Genomic DNA, 21215 nt, shown 5'->3' with positions numbered 1-21215 from the left:
TACTGCTTTTTTCAGTCTTTTCATCGCCACCAAATTAATTCCGCTGATTCCTTTCGCCACATGCACAAATATTCCGTTACAGCGACCGTCCAACAACCCGTCTCGTGTTGACAAAGTGAAAAAGGCCAATGTTCAACTTTTTGCTGCTCTTGAACTCTTCTATTTGCGCTCGTTCGCATCTGCGGTTAATAATTTATTGGCATTTCGACTTAATTACTTGCTCACTTACGAAAATGTTTAATATGATTTTTACTTTTCGCGACAACATCTTCGCTTCGTTTTGCCTTCGACAAATCAAAAGTGTATGTGTATGTTTTTGTGTCTCTTTGCGGTTGTAAATTACATGAAATCTTTTGATCATGCACCGTGAAAATTTGTAATTTGCTTAAGTTGAAATGAAAAGTTTGGTTTGTACGAAATTTTGATCTCGTTTCAGGGTGCTTTTCATTCACTCGCTGGCTGAATGAAAAGACGATTTAATAAGAAAATCTGGTGTAAATTAGTGCAGTGACTGTGTAGCTGCTGCTTGGCAACCGTGTCAATGAAATGAACGGAAATGAATAATTCAAATGGCGAGTGAAAATTTGTGTCAACAGATTCAATTGTAACTTTTGCCAAGCAACTTCATTTCGATTTTCGCTTAATGGTTAAAGTTTTCGGAAATCCAAAAAAAAACACTTCACTGAAATTCAATAGAAAGTTCTTTTTGAAAATTCTAACGCAACTGCAGTGCATAAATCATAAACAGAACGAGAAGTAGAAAACAAAGATGAAAAACAGTGAAATAGAAAAGGCGCTGAATTGGCCGAAAAATCTGTTGTGTGCTATGAGAAACCAACAAAAAAATTGGACAAAATCAAATCCAAAATTAAACCTGCAGCCGACTGTTTTCGTGCCAAAAATTGACCAGATGGTAACAAAAATCAAAACACAGGTATAATCTGTCAGTCGCATGAAAGTATCGCCCACTGCCCAAAATACGCAATAAACAAAAAACTAGAAAAAAGAATCCACGACGAAAAACGCTCATGTAAATTCTGTAATTTAAAAATAAAACTGCTTTTTATTCGGTTTCAGCTGCCGAAATATTTATGGTTGAAACGTTGTATAATTTCAGTAAGCCAAGTCCAATGGAAAAACTGCTCGACGGGAACAGCAATGAGCTGGGACGAAAGAGTAGAGAGAGTTAGAAAGTGACCGTTTTGAATGTTACATTTGTTGTGAAATCTTGTGCGCACTCGGTCCAGTTATGTATGCATCTCCCTACTATCGGTTGCTCTGTGTGCCAAACCAGCGGATGGACGAAAGATAAATGTTATTTCATTGTTATTATGTTATTTGTTACATTAGATTTGTGAAAAAAAACTTTTTTCTATGGCAATATTTTTGCGGAGCCGGTTGCAAATTTTCGGTGCTTTTCTCGGCTTTGTGCAAACGTAAAAAATGCTTCTGGCCATTGTGAATGCGGTTTTTGTTGTCTGATGTTTTTGATGTGTTTTCCTGTTCGGTTTGGATCGTATTTTTTACTCATCTCGAGCATTTTTTCTCTCCACTATGCCCAGCTTCTGCTGTTGTGTTTGAATTAAGGATACTTGTGCTGCTGGTTGTGATGTGAAAGCTTACGAAATTCCATTAGAATTTTTGGGTTACATGGGAACAAGCATGATAGCATATTCAATGGACCTTTGTGTGTGTGTGTGTGTGTGTGTTTGTGTGTGTGTGCGCCCGTTATGTTGTATTGTGCTGCACCAGCACTTGATTATGAACGGGATTTTTCCAGCAAAAAGCATACATTTTACGTTTTATTTCCATCTTGTTGTTCGTCTCTCTTGTTTCGCTTACTTTTCGTAATTTATTCAAAGCACGAGTAGACATTTTGTGATTGTGACAATTTTTCTAGATTTTCTTCCCATTTTGTGTGGAAGTTTTCGAGAGTTTGTGCACAACAAACAACATTCAGTTCCAGTTGGGGTTGGGCTAGTTCTTTCGGTTCGGTGTTGTTCTGCGGTTATCTCTTGTTGATGTATTATCTCTGTTTCTTTTTGGTATCTTTTGTGTTCACTTGTTTGTAGTTCTGTTTTGCCTCGATTTTTCTTCCTCTCTCTCTCTCTCTCTCTCTCTCTCGATCTTCCTTCTCTTCTTTTTTCCCAGCAAAAACTCTTCACTTCGGCAAATGTTTGGGTGAACTGCATTTGTGCCGTCATGAGATGGGTAAAAAAGCATAGGACTGAGTTTTTTTTCTTATTCATTGTGTCTATTTGACTAGTTTGAGCTTTTGATTCGTTACGAGATTTGCGAAGTAAAAGTCTAAAGGCGCTTATTTCCTGATTGTGATTGCATTCGTAAGTTGGTGCGTTCAGCAACAACAATCAACTGGCTACCAAATTAAAGAAGAAAAAAATGTTCAACCAGTACATAGGCAAACGTTGAAGTGATGCAGTGAATGTGCCGCGCACTGTGTCAGTTGTTGTCTTTTGTTTCGGATTCTGTTTATGTGTAGCGAGACTAATGGTGTTTCGAAATGTTAGCCCAGGTCAAGAGGATCCATCTTTGGCCTTACACAATGCAATTTTCTGCACAAACGAAATTATTGCGCTATCGTCATCGTCGTTGTCGCCAGTTTTACGTAGTAGTTGTTGTTGTTGCTGCTGCTGCTGCTGTTGTTGTCCCGTGCATAAAGAAAATTTATTTCTTGTACAATTTATTTTTCCCCGCTTCCGACGACAACATCTATTGCAGCACTCTACTATTTTTGCCTCTCTTTCCATCTTTCGCTCTCATTGCTCAGAATGCTGTTCCTCATTTTGTTCACAAGCAAAGACAATGTTTACTGGGAAAACATACACGATCTTCGAATGAGAAGCATGCTTCAGAAATCGTGTCGCATCGATTTTTTTTCCTTGGTCTCGTTGTTACATGCGGTTGGTGTTATTGTGCTGTTTGCTCTTGCTCGTTCATCAGCGAGAATGCTTCAGTGTTTGTGTGTATGTGTGCTCAGGAGAGAACAGAGAAAGAGAGATTTTCGATGACGACATTTGAAAAATGGTTCATTCGAATATCTATTAAGACTTTGTGGTGAGAAACTGAATCGGCTCAAATGATATAGTGCATGCGACACGGATACACAGCATGTTACAACTTTGTAATAAATTGATGCGTACTCGTAGTTTCTTGGCTGTGTTCTCCTTGTGTTATGTTGACATTTTGGTACGTTCTATTTAGGACACAACATGAACATGAAAAGACGCTATCGTCAATTTGCTGTTTGGCAACGAGTTTTGCTCACACGGCACACATACACACACACCATTCCGATGATGAAGCGAGTAAAACAAAAATGGCAATAAATTCATTTTTAAAGCAAAGCATGCGATCGTAAAATGCATCATTTTTTTCGATTAACCATTTTATGGTGCCATTTTAAAGTGAAAGACGAGGCAAACAAAAACATCCACTGCATACATATATCATGTGAGCTAATAGTTCGTTACCTTTTCTAGTTCATGTGGATGAAGACGAACGTGAAAAACAAACGGTACCAAATGCGGCCGATACCATCGTCATCGTTGTCGTTGTCGTTGTCGTCAAATGAGAGCATGTAATGTACATTATACCAGGCAAACGAATACCAAAAATGCCACAATAGATAACGAAAGAAAGAATGAAAAAATAATCTATTATCATTATCACAGTTGACATCACACATTTATTACCTCAGCAAGTGAGCGAATGGAAAGCCATTGCGAAATCCCATTTCATGCTGTTCAATGGCAATCATCCAAGCGTTGATCGTATTTATGACACGCTTTGATTTCGGGAGAAGTCAACGAATTTTTAATGTTTTGCCATTTTGTCGACATTTTTTTTCTCTCCATTCAGCGCGAGTGTCGCCCTCGTGCTCTCTCGCTCGCTCGATCTCTAACTCATTCGATATACATAAATAAAATGGGCGATGTCATACCTAGATCATTTGCTATTCCGTGCTTAGGACGCGCCGACATCGATGCCGTAGCGCATATCAAAGCAAAGAGAAAACAAGAACGCAAGAAAAAAGAGACGAGAACAGGGCACAGCGTCATAATTCCATTTTTCATTATATTTAATGGCTGACATAACGTAATGACATTTGCATCATTGCATCAAAGCTGCATTACTCTCACACTCGCTCTCTCGATCTCTCTCTCTCTCATGCTAGGACTAATAAATGGTTTCAGTCGTGTGTTACTGCTTCTGTTTCTGTTCGCCGGATACACTACAGTATTCTTGTACTGTGTTCATAACTTGTATCAATGATTTGTGCACTGCGTGAACAGCGGTAGCAATACCTGTATCACACGACACACCATAACAGATATAAAGCCATTAAAAACGAATGCGCACACAGAAATCCATTAAAAATGCAGGAACTAGAAGAAATTACGAGCGAAAAAAATGGAGAAAAAAAATGCAAAGGATGTGACACGAACTATGGGGATAAAGGCAAACACACACACGGCAACAACATTAAATAAAATTTTCGTTGGCTCGAAGCGCCGTTCGCGCGCTCAGTGTCAATGTAATAAAAGCTATGGCAATTTTATAATCATGTGCATATATGTGTCGTTTTGCTTTGCATTGCTTTGTCACCGCCGTCGTCACAGCCGCTGCCGCCGCTGTCGCTGCCTCTGTTATATGATTCGCCTATGTTTGAGACTATGTTGACTGAGGGTGTGCGAATGTGTTTTTACTGTATGAGAGTGGAAAAATGCAATGTAGTTTATGTTTGTCGTAATCATTTATTCTTTCACGGTTTTACATGTGTGTGTGTGTGGCACTCTTGTACATCTCTTCCGTTATTTGGAGTCAGCAAAAATAGAGACATATTTTCCATAGCACGCGTGCATTTTTGTATAAGAGCCATTTTCCATTTGGAATGTGTTTGTTTTTCTTTCTTTCCTTTTTAAATCAGCACCTCAGCATCGAACCAGGTCAGATTTCATCATTCGCCGTTTTTTTTCTTCTGTATGTTACTTTGCATTGTCTTCTTCCTTTTTCCCCATTTCGAGGATTCCATCTTCGCTGTGCGGTGCATTACTTTTCCAATTGAATTTATATGGTTGTGCGCGTTTCTGAGGAAAATGCAAAGCCATTCATTCCGTCGCACTCGCGAGCGACTTGCGAATTATATGCGATTTTATTTGCATGGCTGGTATTTTTGTGCCACCGGCAATATATATGTGGTTGCTGTGTGTCAGTTGAACCGTGCTGGGCGATTGGATGTAAACTGAGCATGTCGAATGGCACTGAAAGCAGATCGCCGTCGAATGTGTACCGAAATGCACTCAGCCGAACTTCTACATTTGGCCGCGAGAAAAACGTACAATTCCAATTTACATTGAAGTGACAGGTATCAAATAATCACATGGATCTGTGCACTGCATTTACATTGCACCGGAGAGTGATTCAAACACCCAAACGCAATGAAAGAGTGCAATCCAACGATACAGACCGAGAGAGAGAAAGGATGAAAAAAACAACGACTGGAATAAATCGGATATTTTACTGACGTTGAATTGCAATTGGATGGAATCAAAGTGAAACGAAACGAAGCATCGTATGAAAAAAAGCCAGCTGATGGTGAGGACGAAATCAAGCATGGGATTAAGTTAGTTGTGACGAGTGCGGCGCATAAAAAAGCTATTTGTTTCAATCAGACTGTGAGCTCAACTTTCAAATCCGCTCCACTTTTTTTTATCAACAGATCATCCCATTGATTATACCACGCATCGTACATTTCGTCGTGCGGGGATGACATAAAAAATCGTAATCACGATGACAAGCTGGCTAATTTTTGGTGCGAAAGAAAACCGAATAAAACCACCAGCATATTTTCAGCTCAGCCGAATGGATACCGCGATTGGATTTTATAATCATGTTACCGAATTCAGACGATGTCGCACTGATTTTTCAATAAGCGCAACACTTTTTTTTCGTGAAATTGTCGAAAAAAGAGACACGCGGTACGTGTTTTTGAGTGAAAGCAAGTGCGAAAGTGTGAGTATATTTCAATGTACAGTAACAACACCAACACGCACACACATCCATGTGTCATAATCCATACCATCCGAACGGCGACCAATGAAATAATACGCAGAATGGGAAAGATAGACGAGAGAGAAAAAAAAACAACAACAGAAGAACTGAGTTTTGATTTGTACTTGGCGTGAATCGAGTATGACACTCAAGCGGCGAGACGTCTCCATAAACATACGAGCATTTGAATTTAATCTTCAGGACATCGACGTGCCCAAGTCTCTATGATTTCGATATAGACGCAATTTGGATTATTTTTATATATGTATCACTTGCTGTCAATGGCATTTTTTCGGTGGCACATCATTTTCGGGTTATTTGTTGTGATTGTTCGTACACAGTTCAATTTCTTCCTCTCTGTTTCTCCCTCTCTCTCTCTCTCTCGCTCATCCCTTCAACAGTGGACGACATGAATGTCGTCTAGAGATTAAATCAGTACCACAAGCCGCCATTAATGGTCTACGTTTGACAAAGGTGTCGTAATGAATGCTCGCACGTAAATTTGAGGTCGATGTATAAAATGCTCAACGCTATACATGTTCGATTTCATTTTCGAAGACCCTTCATGCTCATCTAATGCGTCTCAACGGCATTTGCGCGCACACGCACAACGGTGTTCAGTGCGGTGTAAAGTTGCGTACTTCGGTAAAAGTGGAAGGTGAGACGAAGGGAGTACAAGAATCTGCATACTAATCAACACGTACGCGAAAATCCATTTTCCAATTTTCATTTCATCACTCAATACCAAAAATCGTACCATTCCCAAAAGTTGAAATCGGTTTTCTGATGGGCGTAAATTTCCATCATAAGAAACATTACTTTCAGAAGTAAGACAGAAATATGGTTTTTGTTTGTAAAATATGGTTTCGCACATGTGTCGATCGGTTTATATATGATATTTTCATATTTTTGCACAGTCAAGCAGTGTGTTTAGGGTGTTTAAATTGTTTGATGTGTTCAGAGTTTAACCACAAATTTGCTGACGATGAGTAGGAGTTTCGCTGAAGATATTCCATTTTAGATATGGATGAAATGCTCTAACATATTGTGGTTTTCATCGAAAGTGAGAGTTCAAATATTGACTTTGATAGCAACCGCATTAGGCTAGCACGTTTCCATGATACCTAATAGATTTTTATTAAATGAATCAATTTCCCGGGCGAAGCCTAAGTGTGATCTCTCGGTGAAGCTCACGCATTTCTTGGCGAAAATCTCCAATTGGCGCTTAATTTAATTAGGATATTTTCGGTGAGATTGAATGCACAAACGAAAGGTGTCGACACATGAAGAATCCAGCGAAATTACTTTTTTCCGGCGCGGTGAGGCTCAAGAGATCGCACAGTTTTTTCTCCTGTTCGTGCTTAAAAGTGGTGCGTGTCTGTTTGAGTTATTATGTATGTAATGTAGCACAAACCAGAGTGCTACGTGAGGCAGTCTGAATTGTGTTTATTTAGGAATAAATATGTTCCAGTTAAATCCGATGGATTGTGACATGAATCCATTGCCGCCACGGTGCTATATAAGTCACATGGAAGCGAAGAAAATCGGTTTACCCGAATATGACGTGCCACTCACTACGTTTCCATTTCATTTTCATTCACAACGACTCACATTTTTTTGTTCTCCCTTTGCTTTTGCGCTCTCTTCCTCGCTTCATTCGCCATCAAATTCTCTTAAAACTTGATTCCTTGTTCAAACAAATACACTTTCCGTGAATAAATACAACACAGTCATGAAAGCCGAAACAATAAGAGAGCCGAAAGCGGCGAATTTTCGGTGAAACGAGCAAAAAGAATTGAATATCTTGCCATTTACATTCATCGTGCATACAAAACTATTTTTGCTGATCTGCTTCTTTTCTTCATTCCCCCGTTCGTGCTTCCTGCTGCCACTGCTTCGTAAACCAGTGCTCATTCATTGCAGACAGTTGAAGAACAACACATCAACATCCGTGATGTTTCGCAAAGAAAAATGGCAACCTCCATTTCTGTCATATGCTCGCACTCAGTCACTTTTTACTCTCTCCCTTTCTCTCTTTCGTTCTCGTGTACACACAGCGCGCAGCGCACAAGCCGCTGACACCATCATCAAATGAAGAATGAAATGATACGAAAATAAAGTTTCTTCGCATTGGGTAAGGCACTGAATATTGAAACTTTTTCCAGGCGAATCGAAAGCGAATAGCGTCGAGTCGTAAGTGAAAAAAGACACACACACACACACACACAGCGAACATGATGAGAAAGAATGAAACGAAGAAAAAATCTCAACAAAGCCGACAGCTGATGGAGATGAACTAGAAAACGACACACGATAAGAATAAATGTTATTTTCTTATACCGTACACATTTTCGTTGGCAAAATGGAATGAAGTCGCGCATTCGAAAAAGTTGAGTAAGTTCAGGTTCAGTAGAATAGGACACCTTTTTATCAATATATAAGTTTCAAGTTCCGTTCTTTGTTTGGTATGTTTGCATTTGCCATTTCAAATTCTCTTCATCCCACTGTTCTATTCGGCTCCTTCGTGTGCACCACTTCTTTTCTCACGTTCTTCAATTTTTTTTCTCTTCATTCTTCATCCCATGAAAAGGAGAGAGCTCCTGTCTTTTGTTTTTGCCTTTTTGAAGTCTTTTTCCGTTGTGATTGCTATTTGCATCTTCATGCGAACGGATTCGATTTCGTTTTTTGATCGGACGGATCGATATACTAGTTTTTAAGCCATTTAGTTCGATACTTGGATCGTAATCTGGCAGATGAATCGGAATGGATGTTGTCAGTTTGCAGTTTTGTTTGACTTAAAGTCATTTAAAAGCAAATCGATAGCTTCTTCCATTCTCGCTCCATTTTCCCATCACATCCTCTAGAGCGGTAGCAATGGCATCAAAGACATATTACATGGCTTCGAAATTGGAATGAGAAAATAATGTGATTTTAGCACGAATAAACGAGACATCAAGGAATCAGGTCGACGTCATTATTACGACGGATGGATTCTACATGGTTTGAAATACGTACACACTCATGTCATGTCATTTTGCCCCCTTCAGCATCACAAATTGAGTTTAGATAAAGACAAGAGGTGAAAAAAACAAGCTTTGATGTTGTCCTGGTTTACAGTTTAGCCAAAACCGATATCGTTTTTCCATTGAAATAGATTTATTCACAAAAAATGCGTTCTTTTGTCGGTTTGCGGATAAGCTTACATGGAATTGTGTTACTGTTGCCAAATGAACAAATCAAAATGGCTTTTGTAATTTTCGTTCGTCGTCGTATGTTATGACAATGTTGTAATGAAATCGATTTCTCATTACATTTGTCAAATCTGAATCAACATTTTCTCCTTCCATCATCACAACGTTTCTGATTTTCGGCTTAGAAACAGTCGGGGATTCTGTCACCGTGCCAAGTATTGTTCACATAAATGTTGTCGTTGAACTGTTTGGTTATTGATTTTGAGTCTGGTCCGATTGTGATATCTATATATATCGATAAAAACGATTACAATCGAGACGTGATGTTTGCAGTTGACATCATCATGGGTACAACGCCAAATTGCTTGAATAATCGATAGCATATGGAAAAAAATGTCAATGAACAAGCAGAAAAAAAGGGAGGGAAACCGAGACAGAAAAAAAGTGTTTGGTTGAATTGTGTAAATGTGCAGTATATCGATGTGTAGTATTCAATTAGCGATCGTTATCAATGTATCGGTTGGAAATGGACATTCCCACTTAATCCAGTGCAAAGCTTCCACTCAGCAACTGGTTAAAGCCATATATGAATGGTTTGGAGCGAAATTGTAATACAGAAAAGTTAAGCGGAAAAATGTCAAATGAAAAGGAACAGCTATATAGTTCACTATAGTTTACTATACAGTTTACTATATAGCTATCCCTTTTCCGCTCATTCATCATCGACATTTTTCCGCTTAACTTTTCTGTATTACATTTTCGCTCCAAACCATTCATATAATACCAATATCGGGGTGCTATAACAATGAGCAATGAGCATTCCATCCAATCGAAAAGTTTGATTGAGATTAGTGCGGGTGGCCCTCGTTGGATTGTGCTGATATGCAGAAAACGGACTGGCACCGTGCGTATGTTGGGTCAACGATTGCCAATCTCACGATTGTTGTGTAGCAATTTGAATGTAATCACAAAACCATGGGAATCGAGCACTTTAGAAAATATTGGTTTTCAATATATCGCCCACTCACTCAAAATATTTGTATTAAGTAAATGGACAAATCACCGAGAGAAAGAGAGAGGAAAAGAGGGAGAGAAATATTATGTGTACATTTTTTCAAGCACCTACAAGCGATATTCACACCAAATTATGTTTTTTCGAGGTGGGGTGTGTTATTGAAAAACTTGAGAATTGGTATGGAGATAAATTTTATCGGCAGGGGCCGTCATTTAATTGCCAAAATCGATCGGGTAGCGATAAAGAGATAAAGAATATATTCAGACGTTTCAAAGTTGGTGTGCTCTTGAATTACAAATGAAAGAAGAGAAAAATTGGCCGCAGAAGGAAATTGAATTTCTACTTTAGAATTTCGTCGACCCAACGATTTCCGTTCTCTGTTGTTCATTGTGTGGCGAAAACGCGTTCGGACTGCTCAATTTTTGATTTTTCTCGATTGGCATTTTCATAAAGAAGTAAAGAAGGACCGAAGATGTTTAGAGTGTTGAATAAGTAGCATGGAAGAGGCTCTTCAATTTCAATCCACCGTCCGAAACAAATTTGTCCAAACATTTTTTCACGTTTCATATTGAGATTTTTTTTCTGTACTATTGGAAATATGTTGAGTAGCCACGTAGGTGGTTTTTATGTTGTTCAATTTTTCTGAAATCCGCTCTCATCCCATGATCAAAAGCATTTCCACCCCAGTTATTATACAAATTCTTCGCCCTCATCGAACGCCCATAATGTAAATATGTTGATTCCAATGTAATTTTCACACCGACACCAAATATTCCATTTCTATTCATATGACATTATACCCATCGAATTTATCCCAAGCTAATTTACTATATCTGCGCCTTTTTTTTGCTCTATGATGATATAAGCAAATGATACAGTCATTTTCTTTTCTTTCGTTTTTTATAACAGGATGGAACAAATGACACTACTGATGCTGATCGGGTGTAGATATTGAATGACAATGAGATTTTTTCCTCACGATAAATGCGAAATTCAATTCAGTTCACTTTAATTTTATTCATCTCAATTCTAATACGTAAAATCTCATACATCTTTACGCTACTTACCTTGAATAGGATGGTTATCGTTTGACGTCAGTTTCGTTTTCGAGTGTCTATTCACTTGGGAGTATAATCGAATCGTTTGTATGCTGGCCCATTAAAAAAGTGGCGCACCCTTTCTTCCCGGCCGATGATTAGGCAGTGTGAAAATCTGAAAGAAAATAAACGGAAAAATTATTGAATTTGCGACAAACAAAGGGGATGCAACGAAAAACTGAATAAATATCATTCAAATTGAAATGCTCAAACAAGCGGAAACTAGTACGCTTGTTCCACACAGGAAAACATTATGACACCATAACTTTTGAGCTTCTTTTCCAGGTATTGTATATAAAAGAGAAAAAGCGCATTGAAATATTCGTGCGAGATATTCCACTCGTGACATAAATTCAAATGAAGTTTTTATGAAGGTAGTTAACGAACTTTTTCCTTTGAGGAGACGCCATGGCATCGGAATGAAAATAAATATTAAATTCCCAGAATGACCTTGAGCATTTCAGGATCAAAAAGGTATAGTGGCATCAAGATTCCTTTGAATAAAAATACTTCGCATGTTTTTAAGGCTTGGGTTGTTGAGAGAGAGAGAGAGAGAGAGAGAAAGAGAGCGTATTACACGAAGTGCCATTAGCAATGTTTTGGCTTTGGCAAAGACGTAGCGCTTCATTTTCACGAATCATCGAACTGTGCTGTGTTCGCCAAAGCCAGGCTACGCTCGATGAATCACTCGCATTTCATGCAATATAAATGAGTGGTCGAAATGCTCGGCGGAATTGAATTTCACTCATCTAACTGCGGCAAGTTATCAACATGGTATTTACTTGTCTCTGTCTATTTTTTTATGAATGTTATAATGCCAATTCGATAACTTTTCTAGTTTGTTGAATGAAATTGCGTTTTGTGTGGGCCAAATGATGCTAAACGATGTATAGACGATATACTTTTAATGTGCATGGCTGAATAAATACATGTTGTTGCCTGTTCGGATTGATTTATCTTCATAGAAATGTATAGGCGAACCACTGGACCATTGTTTGTACGGAAAAAATCGCCAATTTAGCCATTTCATCTGCTGATTTTCGAACAGCGAATTCACCATTGTTTCATCAGTTTATCGTTTTTTCTTTGCTTTTCAGTCCATCCATTTGATTACCGACTACAAAACTGCGTAGTTTGGCTACTGTTTTGATTTACACCTATCGAATATAGATTGTGTGTGTGCGCCTGTGCCTGTGTCTGTGAATGGAAGTCGTGTGCAAAGATAATTTCAACCACATTGATCTGATCGAATGATTCGTTTGGGCACACGCACCCACGTTCTCGCATACAATTCCTTGTTACTTCACCTCATCCGATTATTTATTGGGAATGGTATTGTTTCTATATCCCGTCCAATTCGAAGCTTCTACTAGCGATAAATTTATATATGACTCATACCCTTTTTGGTCAAACGGGCGTCCATTTTTTTTCGTCTTCCTCTTTCTTCTCTGCTATTTTATTGGCATTATCAAATGATTTGATGCGAGTTCACACGTAATTTATGATTTATTTGATTTTTTTCGTTCTCTCCATCTCAAAAATATACGATAAAAATTCACTACACGTGCCCATTTTATTTCTTCTCCAAATAATGATATCGGTCAGTTTTCTAGTGATCGCTTGAATTTTACAGTTTTTTTTTCACTCGGTCTCGGATATTTAGTACAGTTACATCATTAAATTGTATTCCGTTGACTAAGTGTAACTTTTTGAAATAAAACAGAGCAATAATAAAATCCATAGTAGTGGTTGTGGTTTCTTATTGAAAAATAGAAGATGAAAAAAAAGACGAAGGGAAAAACTTCGGAACGACGCTTGAAATGCTTAAACCATAACCATTAAATGAACACTTTAAATCGATTATGGGCAATAGAATTCCATTTGCTTCAATTCAATATTGCACTAGCCACATAAAAAATGGATTTACTCTGTTGCGTCTTGTTTAAGAAGTGTTTTTTCTTTCGCTTTCTGTCTCTCACTCTCTTTTTCAACTTCTTCTTCTTCCCATGGAAACTTTTAAACAAATCGAAATAATATACAGAGAGTCTCATGCCAAATGCTCATAAAAAAAAATCCCATTTCAAACCACATTCAATTGATACATTTACGATGTTTATTTCATTTTATCCCATTTTTTCTCTCCAAACATCACAGCAATTGAGAGTGACACACAAATACACATCTCATGTTGTGTTCTGTTTATATGCAAGACGTTTAGTTGTTTTTTTTTCTTTCGTGGAATAAATAAGAACGAATGATGTACATTGTAACGATCGATGAAAAATACTCGTAAGATTTATGGTTTTGCTTTTGCACAGCGAAGAAAGCACATCGATTTATTTTCGATAAACCAATAAATAATTTTTCAAAATTGACGATTATTTCATTTGGATAATGGACATTATGATATTTCCGTCGGTTTGTGTCAATTTTGTAGGAAAGAAAATCTGTTTTGTATGCTAAATGAATCGTGATCGATTTTAAAAGTGGGTTCCTTAAGTACGAGTGTAGGTTCAATGACAAGTGTAGGAAATACGTGTATACAAATACATAATTAGCCTAATTTCAATGTAGATTGATTTTCAATCTGCATATCATTACAAGAGCGTGCGCAAGGGGGAAAGTACTAGATTTGTATAATTCAAGTAATGGGATCTAGTACAAAAATCATCCCAAATAATCCTTCGGAATTCTCCATAATTCTCAATAATGCTCAATATTGCTATGCATAATACCAACTATGCATAATACCAACTATGCATAATACCAATAATAGCTAAATATAACCGTATTTCACTTTTGCTTATTGGCATTATGCATAGTTGGTATTATGCATAGCATACTACAAATCTAGTACTTTCCCCCTTGGCCGTGCGTGGTAAACTACGCTTTACTTCTTCATTTGTCATAGGGCTTATGGCTTGTTTTCTTTTTAAATAATAACGGTGACCTTTTCTTTGAGCTTTATTGTCAACAAAAATAGATTTTCGTGTGGTAAAAACGCGTGATTTATCAACTTATATTCCTGGAATTTTATCAATTAGGAACTATGTATTATGATAGGTTTACGATCAACATTTCTAAATGGCAATAATTAGAAATCGATTATCTTGTTTCTGATTATGATTTATGGGCGCTAAAAGCAAAATTCCATGAATGTTTTGCTTAATACATATTGAGGCCATTATCTCTATACATATCTGCATTGGTTAATCGTAAATCGTGCGTATGTTCAATAGAACCCCATTAGATTGTCGACCCATTAAATCGAAAATGAAATCTCGTTATCTGTCAACAGGTCAATCAAATTGATTTAAAATCAATCACATTGCTACGTCTTAGATGATCGTTATTGCTGATTACAATCAGTTACTGATTCGTTATCTTGTTTGCTCGTGAAATAATTGAAAGTTTTTAGCCACGAACCACTTGTGTCATTGCGTGCAAATATTTACCAGTGTTTTGGATAAATAGCTCTTCATTCATTAGTGGCACTCGATACAGAAGGTTGTTAACTCAGAAAATTGTGTGTTAAAAAAAAGACAAATTGTGTGATACGATTTATATTCATTTTCCTCACCGATGACATTGTCAAAACTAATTCTTCTCTGGATCTGCACCGTATCAATGGCTAAATGTTCCGTCGCACGTTTCATTCATGCAAAGGCGAATGTGGCAGCTCCGTCGCATAAGTTCTTATTCGCTGCATCCATAACGTCTGCATCGGAGCATATTTGCAGCGGTATTATCTTGAACAAGCGATGGGTAATAAGTTCAGCGCTGTGCGTGAGCCAAAACACAGTATCAACACTTCACGTACGCTACGGTTCTCACAACCGTACTTACAATGAAATAGTGAACGAAGACATCGAGAAAATCATTGTACATCCGCATTTCAAACAAAAGATGCTAGCAAACAATCTTGCATTGATAAAAGTCAGCAATGACATTCGATTCATTCCGACCGTTGTTCAAGCAGCCACTTTGCCGACGAAAAAACCAGCCGAAAATGACATGGTTGACGCCGTTGGATGGGAGAAAATCGATGAAACGGTTCGTTATATAAAAAGGAAAATGCAAGAAAACATAATTTTCTCATAAAATTTGTCGTTTGTTTTTTCAAACCGCAGAACCAATCGGACACGCCCGAAATACTGAAATACCACCAGACTAAAGTGACAGGGCTGGACACATGCTCCATAAATCTGTCACATCTATACGATGTCGATATCGATACACAATTTCTATGCACAAACACAACAATCGAAGATACTTTTCCGGAGCTGGACAATGGCAGTGCGCTTATTTCAGCAGAAAAAAATGAATTGATCGGCATAGCATCGTGGTACGACGAAGAGTTTCCAAATGTTTATGTTCGAATTCGAACTTATTTACCGTGGATCAGATCGGTCGTTATTGAATAAATAATACAGTTAAGCAAAAAATATCGAAAATAAACAGCATTTATAGATATGTATAAATAATTCCTTTGAAGGAATTTTTTCGTTCTGTTTTGTTTTTTTTGTTTTCAAGAAATACTTCTATGGTTTTTATGTTTGCTAAGCAGTTCATGTGTTTATTTGCTTTAAAATTCATAGTTTGTTTGTTCGCGTTGATTCTTGGTCGAGTGTTGATAAGAGTTCTAGAAAAAAGGCAATGACTCTTATCTCTGTAAATTAAACGCACTCATGTGAAGTGGCGGTATGAGTAATTTCTGTTTGTTGACTCAGACATCTGTGTGTGACTAATCAAAAGCAGTTTGTGTATATAAGGAATTTCATCGTAAGTCGTAAAATAAATGTTAGAGAGAGAAAGAGAGAGAGAGAGAGAGAGAGAGAGCGCAAAGTATATCCATCAAAAAGTTCTTTAGATTTCGTTCAAATATCGAATAAATTTGCTGGAAAATGAGCATCAAATTCGACGATAATTTCCGTGTCTCGGTCATTTTTCCGAGGGAATTTCATTTCGAAACGGATTATGATATATTATGTAGTGCTAAATGAATGAATGTAATAAAATCAAAGTCAATCATTAAAGCCATACGATGTCATTACACGCTTTAACAAGAATTTTAATCGCAAACATGCATGATGCTGTGTAAAACATGTGCAATATATGTTTGAATGCTTGAGCCGAGTATGCTTAATTCGTTGGTATTCCGGTGAAAATTGAAGCGTAAAGAGAAATTCTCCTATTGCAATGGCGTTCATTATTTAATTGGGTGCCGTATCCATTTGGTTTATGTACCAAAATATTTCAGCTGAATGAGATGTTGGACACATATTTTTTTCTCTCAATTGAAACGATAAAAATGAGCATTTTTTCCCCGTCTACTTCTTTCGTCAGTACACGAATGTATGCACAGTTCGTTAATTTTCTTTTATTTTTTATTTTTTATGATTTTATATGTTGAGGTTCTTGTGGCCAAATATAAAAATTCATCATATACTCAGCCAATATTCATAAAAACGCGTCAGCGAACACACGCGGTCATTCGTTCGCCCAATTGCTCAAACACACTCTCTCCCGATCGTCTTACTGCAAGCATCGAAGCATGTATTACATTTACCCAGCTCAAATAATTCCGAATTCATTTCATTTCATTTTTGGTTTTTATTATTGCCGCTTTTTCGTACGTGTTTCATATGATATTTTATGTTGACTTGGTCGGTTTTAGTTCGGCAAAGGACACCACCAATGCCAATGACGAATGTGTGCACATAAATTGTGCTGCTGTTGTGCTATTTGGTGGTGGTGGTGATGGTGGATTGTACCGCACAGCAAACAAAATGTGAGCAACAAACCGACCCCATGGATAACGTTCGAAAAACAGCGGATCAAACGAAGTAAATTTCAAAGACTAAATGGGCGAAAATGTAGTGAAATTCACAACCTAACTGATGATTGTTCTTACATGTGGTGAACATTTATATGCCAAATATGAAAGATTTATGCGAGAATTCCTCCACTTTGTTTGGAAGTAAGACGAATAGTTCTTCGTGCAAAATGTATTGGAAAGAGTTGGCAGGCGAGCGAGCGGGTGAGACAGAGAAAAAGAGAGAAAGAGAGTGAATGATTCGTGTAATGGCAATTCGAACGTTTGATGTGGCGTGTATTTGTCTAATTACTTGAAACCACAAATATATGTATCCAGTAGCCGAAAACAGCAAATTTGTCGACGATTGTGTACAATTTTCGCTTCATGATTTGAACCATTCACATATGCATAATTTATATGGGAACAGCGTTACATTTGATAATGATTTATTTACATTTGACTAATTAGAAATGTCAAAACATGGGTATTCTCTCTCTCTCCTTCCCTTTCTCAGATTTTTGACATTAAATCAAATCAAGTGTTGAGCCTCGATCAATTCCGAATTGGTGGCAAGAGTTACTTTTTTTTCGTTGCACCGCAATCAATCCGTGTTTTAACGTCGTTTCCGAAAGACGTGTTGCATTTTATTTCAGCAATTTTTTTCCTCCACAGAACCATATATTTAATGCTCTAATTTCATCGTCGATTGCCATTCGTGTGGTTTCCACATTCCGTTCAAGCGGATTTTTTTTCCTTACATTCGTATTTCAATTGCAACTATATAATCAAACGCAATTAACACCAATTTTACGATATTTCTAGGCAATCTTCGTCTGTTTCCAGTGAGCTGCACAGAGGAATATATAGCCAGTTAACCCGAGTATTTAACCCCCTCTTCCGGTTGGCACTGACAAAGACATGATTCGTGACTAGATTAAATTATCAAAAGGCAAGCGCTTATCGGAGCTCTTTTTTTTCGCTTTGATTCGCCTGCTAATAGCCCGACTTAATATTAAAGGATGGCAATTACAGACCACGAACGCTTCGTATACACTCCGAAACTCCAAAAGCGGAACACACAAACCAAAGGATACAAGCGCTAACGCTCTCGCTTCACTCGTTGTGTGTTTGTATACGAACGATAGTGGTGGTGGTGGCCGCCGGGTGAAATTCATGGTTGGTGTAGTTTAGCTGGTCAAAGCAATAAAACAATAAAAGCGATCCACCAAGTCGGTTGGTCGGAAACAAAAAGATTCGTTGATAATAGCATTTGCCAATGGTTTTCAAACGCAATAGAAATCACCATTGCGTTCTGCTATCACACACATACACAGCATATCCGAACACATACACACACATGCCAATTCTCTCGATGAATGGTCGCGCGGAAGCCACAGAAATATTGGAATGGATTTTGTGATACAAATGGTCCAATGTACTACAGAAATGTACACAGATGCAATGAATATTGGATTTAGGGAAATGTAATTGAATAAATGGCCAGATTAAAATGCCATCGATTTCATTTGGGCGTGTGCATTTTAGCAAACAAATAATGTTCCAGCGTTTGCATGCTCTGAATTAACTAGATGGTATTGGATTTGAACGCGCGCGTCAGATGATTGTTTTTGTTGTTTGATCGGTGCTGATTTCATCTGATTTGGGGAAAAATCTGCCGCAAGCATTGTGCAAACCACAAATCGAACCATTTGATACAAATGAATAGTGACGGGCTGCGCCAAATCCAATAAAAAGATCGGTGTAGATATGCATATAGCATGTGAATTATTGACTAGTAACAAACCGGCCACTGGCACTATTCTTTTGGAAGCGGCGGCGACTGAGTGATTGAAACCTTAACACAAACATTGTAATGTCGAATAAATTGTCCCAATGGAATAAATGATGCGCTGAGCGCACTGCCTCCATCATATAAATAAATATTTACATGTTCGGATGTGATTGAAGGTCTTGCGAATATATACACGATATGCATACATTGCTTGGGCTACTTAATACATGTATCGTCGATCATATTTTATTTATTAAGATAGCATTTTTGCCCGGTTGTTTGTGGTAGCCTTCTGCTACGACTGGTACTGGTTTTGTGTGTACGAGTGTCGTTAATCCACTTGCATGTTTCGCTTCCCAGAAGAGAGCGACAGGGAGAGAAGAAGGGAAAGAAAGAGCCGGTTCACGAGCGAGTAAGTGTTCGAGTTGAGTAAGTGTTGTGTGTTTGAGCGAGCATTTGTTGCCACTTTTCAAAGGGAATCAGCCACTTTATCATTCCGCTTTTTTTTTCCTGTTAATCCGAAATATCCATTTATTATGGGCATAATGCACAGTATTAGATGCCTGTAGCAGCCATACAATCGCTAATAAGAGCGACGCGAAAAAAAAACTCATACAACGACATCGAAGAGGTTGTGAACGAGCGAGACGCACAAGAAACATAATAACCCTAATTCTTTGTGTGACCTAAGCTCTTGAGTGTATGTTATTTCGGCCTCGTTGTATGTATGCTCGTTTGTGTGTGAGTATGTGTGTGTCCGGCAAAGGATTCCATCCATTTGCTTCAGCTCATAAAAACCAACCAAGGCATTAGAAGAAGAAAAAACATTGTACACACATCATATTTCTTTTCCAAGTTCCGTTGTTATGATAAATCAGAAGCCATTTGTCATATGAACCCAGATCCATGTACACAACCGTAGTCATCAGACAGTAGAACCAACACGAGAAAGCATCATAAGTGTGGCTTGAGTTTTTCCCCGCTCAATTTGAGGTACAAAATAAGCATAAACAAGTGAATTTAATCAACAAACGAACGAACGAGGCAGAGAAAATAATATAAATGTAATCTGATAAAAATGACAGATAGACCAATGATACGCATCACTATCTCGCTTTTAAGTTCATTACATCAATTTTGCGAGAGCCATAAAATGATTAAGAGACAATTTCTCAAACCATTTGTCCCCGGCATAATCCAAGCGTTTTTCAGATTATCATATCTTTTTTTTAAAGCGATATCTAATCATCTTCTGCTGCTTTTGCTGCACGTTTCATTCCAATCCTTCAAAATACCCCTGATATTTGTAAATCATATTTCGACAGCTCCATAAATTGGATTTGAATATCAGTGACGCTCACACACACCCCCCGAACATGAAAAAGGTGAAGAGATGCCAACAGTTGCATGCGCATTGAATAAATGAATATGAAGTGAAATAACGATTAGGAGTAATTATTCATTCAAAATGAAAATGGATATGGTTCTGCTTGCTTTGCATCTCATGCGCGTGCGAGCGAGCAGTTCGGTGTATGCGAGAGAACGAGAGACAGCAAAGAATATCATTTGCATGAAATTTGCATTTGTAATTATGCAGTGTGCGCGTGATGGCGGCGTCACGTTTGATAGCCGCTGCAAGATTTTCGTATCTATTATAACAAACGAAGGCAAGCTGTCTTCATTTGATAGCCTGTCATAACAACAGCATCAGCCACTTAATTGAAATGTGTGCGGCATGAATGGAGTGAATCACGAAGATGAAGAACCAAAAAAAAAAGAAAATCCACGCGGATCGCAAAAATTGGCTCAAAATGAAATTATTAATATTCATCGGATGCAAATTCCAATTTTTGACTGTCACGCATAATTTTAATGGACAGCGAAAAAAAAACTCTTCATCGCCTCTTATTATCGATTACTTTCGCTTGTGCGAATTGTCTAACTTTTCTACGCATTTAAAATGGTTATTTAGTAAACCACGTTGTGTCTATCAAAAAAGCTGAAAAAGGCGCATTTCATTTTCAAGTTTATTGTTTACTTAGGAAATTTTGCCTGAAGAATTTGATTCTTTTTCTTTGGCTCTCTGGAACAAGAAAAGATAGGCTAATTGTGCCGCATCCCACACAATATTAATACATTTTGTATACGAATTATTACCGTTCTTTTGCTTCTTTGTTGGCTACGGTATTAAATTCAATGTTTTTAATGACGTTTAATAAATGTGTTTTTC

At 37.7% G+C, this 21215-nt stretch overlaps 2 protein-coding genes across 6 annotated transcripts in view; one reads left to right on the top strand and one right to left on the bottom strand.

Annotated features, from left to right (window-relative positions):
- Nucleotides 1-21215, bottom strand: part of LOC129567842 (uncharacterized) — a 268094-nt gene that overhangs the window by 167974 nt on the left and 78905 nt on the right. For all 5 annotated transcript variants that reach the window (XM_055445201.1, XM_055445198.1, XM_055445200.1 and 2 more), the window contains one exon: nucleotides 11346-11490. The gene's annotated coding sequence lies outside the window, so the exon portion shown is untranslated. The remainder of the gene's footprint in view (nucleotides 1-11345; nucleotides 11491-21215) is intronic.
- LOC129567843 (mite allergen Der p 3-like) lies at nucleotides 14875-15850 on the top strand. The gene is made up of 2 exons (XM_055445205.1): nucleotides 14875-15428; nucleotides 15506-15850. Exons 1-2 carry the CDS (start codon nucleotides 14958-14960, stop codon nucleotides 15797-15799), a joined length of 765 nt encoding a protein of 254 aa, XP_055301180.1. The 5' UTR covers nucleotides 14875-14957; the 3' UTR covers nucleotides 15800-15850.

The sequence above is a fragment of the Sitodiplosis mosellana genome, unplaced genomic scaffold (genome assembly GCF_009176505.1).
Source record: "Sitodiplosis mosellana isolate CC-2019 unplaced genomic scaffold, AAFC_SMos_1.0 Smas_scaffold_12, whole genome shotgun sequence".
In the NCBI taxonomy this organism is placed as follows: Eukaryota; Metazoa; Arthropoda; class Insecta; order Diptera; family Cecidomyiidae; genus Sitodiplosis; species Sitodiplosis mosellana.
Note: the sequence above shows the minus strand (reverse complement) of the source record. Positions and strands in the feature narration are given on the sequence as shown.

Excerpts from the sequence above, each read along its gene's own strand:
- LOC129567843 (XM_055445205.1), top strand. The coding sequence starts at position 14,958 with ATGACATTGTCAAAACTAATTCTTCTCTGGATCTGCACCGTATCAATG. Across the intron at positions 15,429-15,505 it reads GGGAGAAAATCGATGAAACG|AACCAATCGGACACGCCCGA; the intron begins GTTCGTTATATA and ends TTCAAACCGCAG.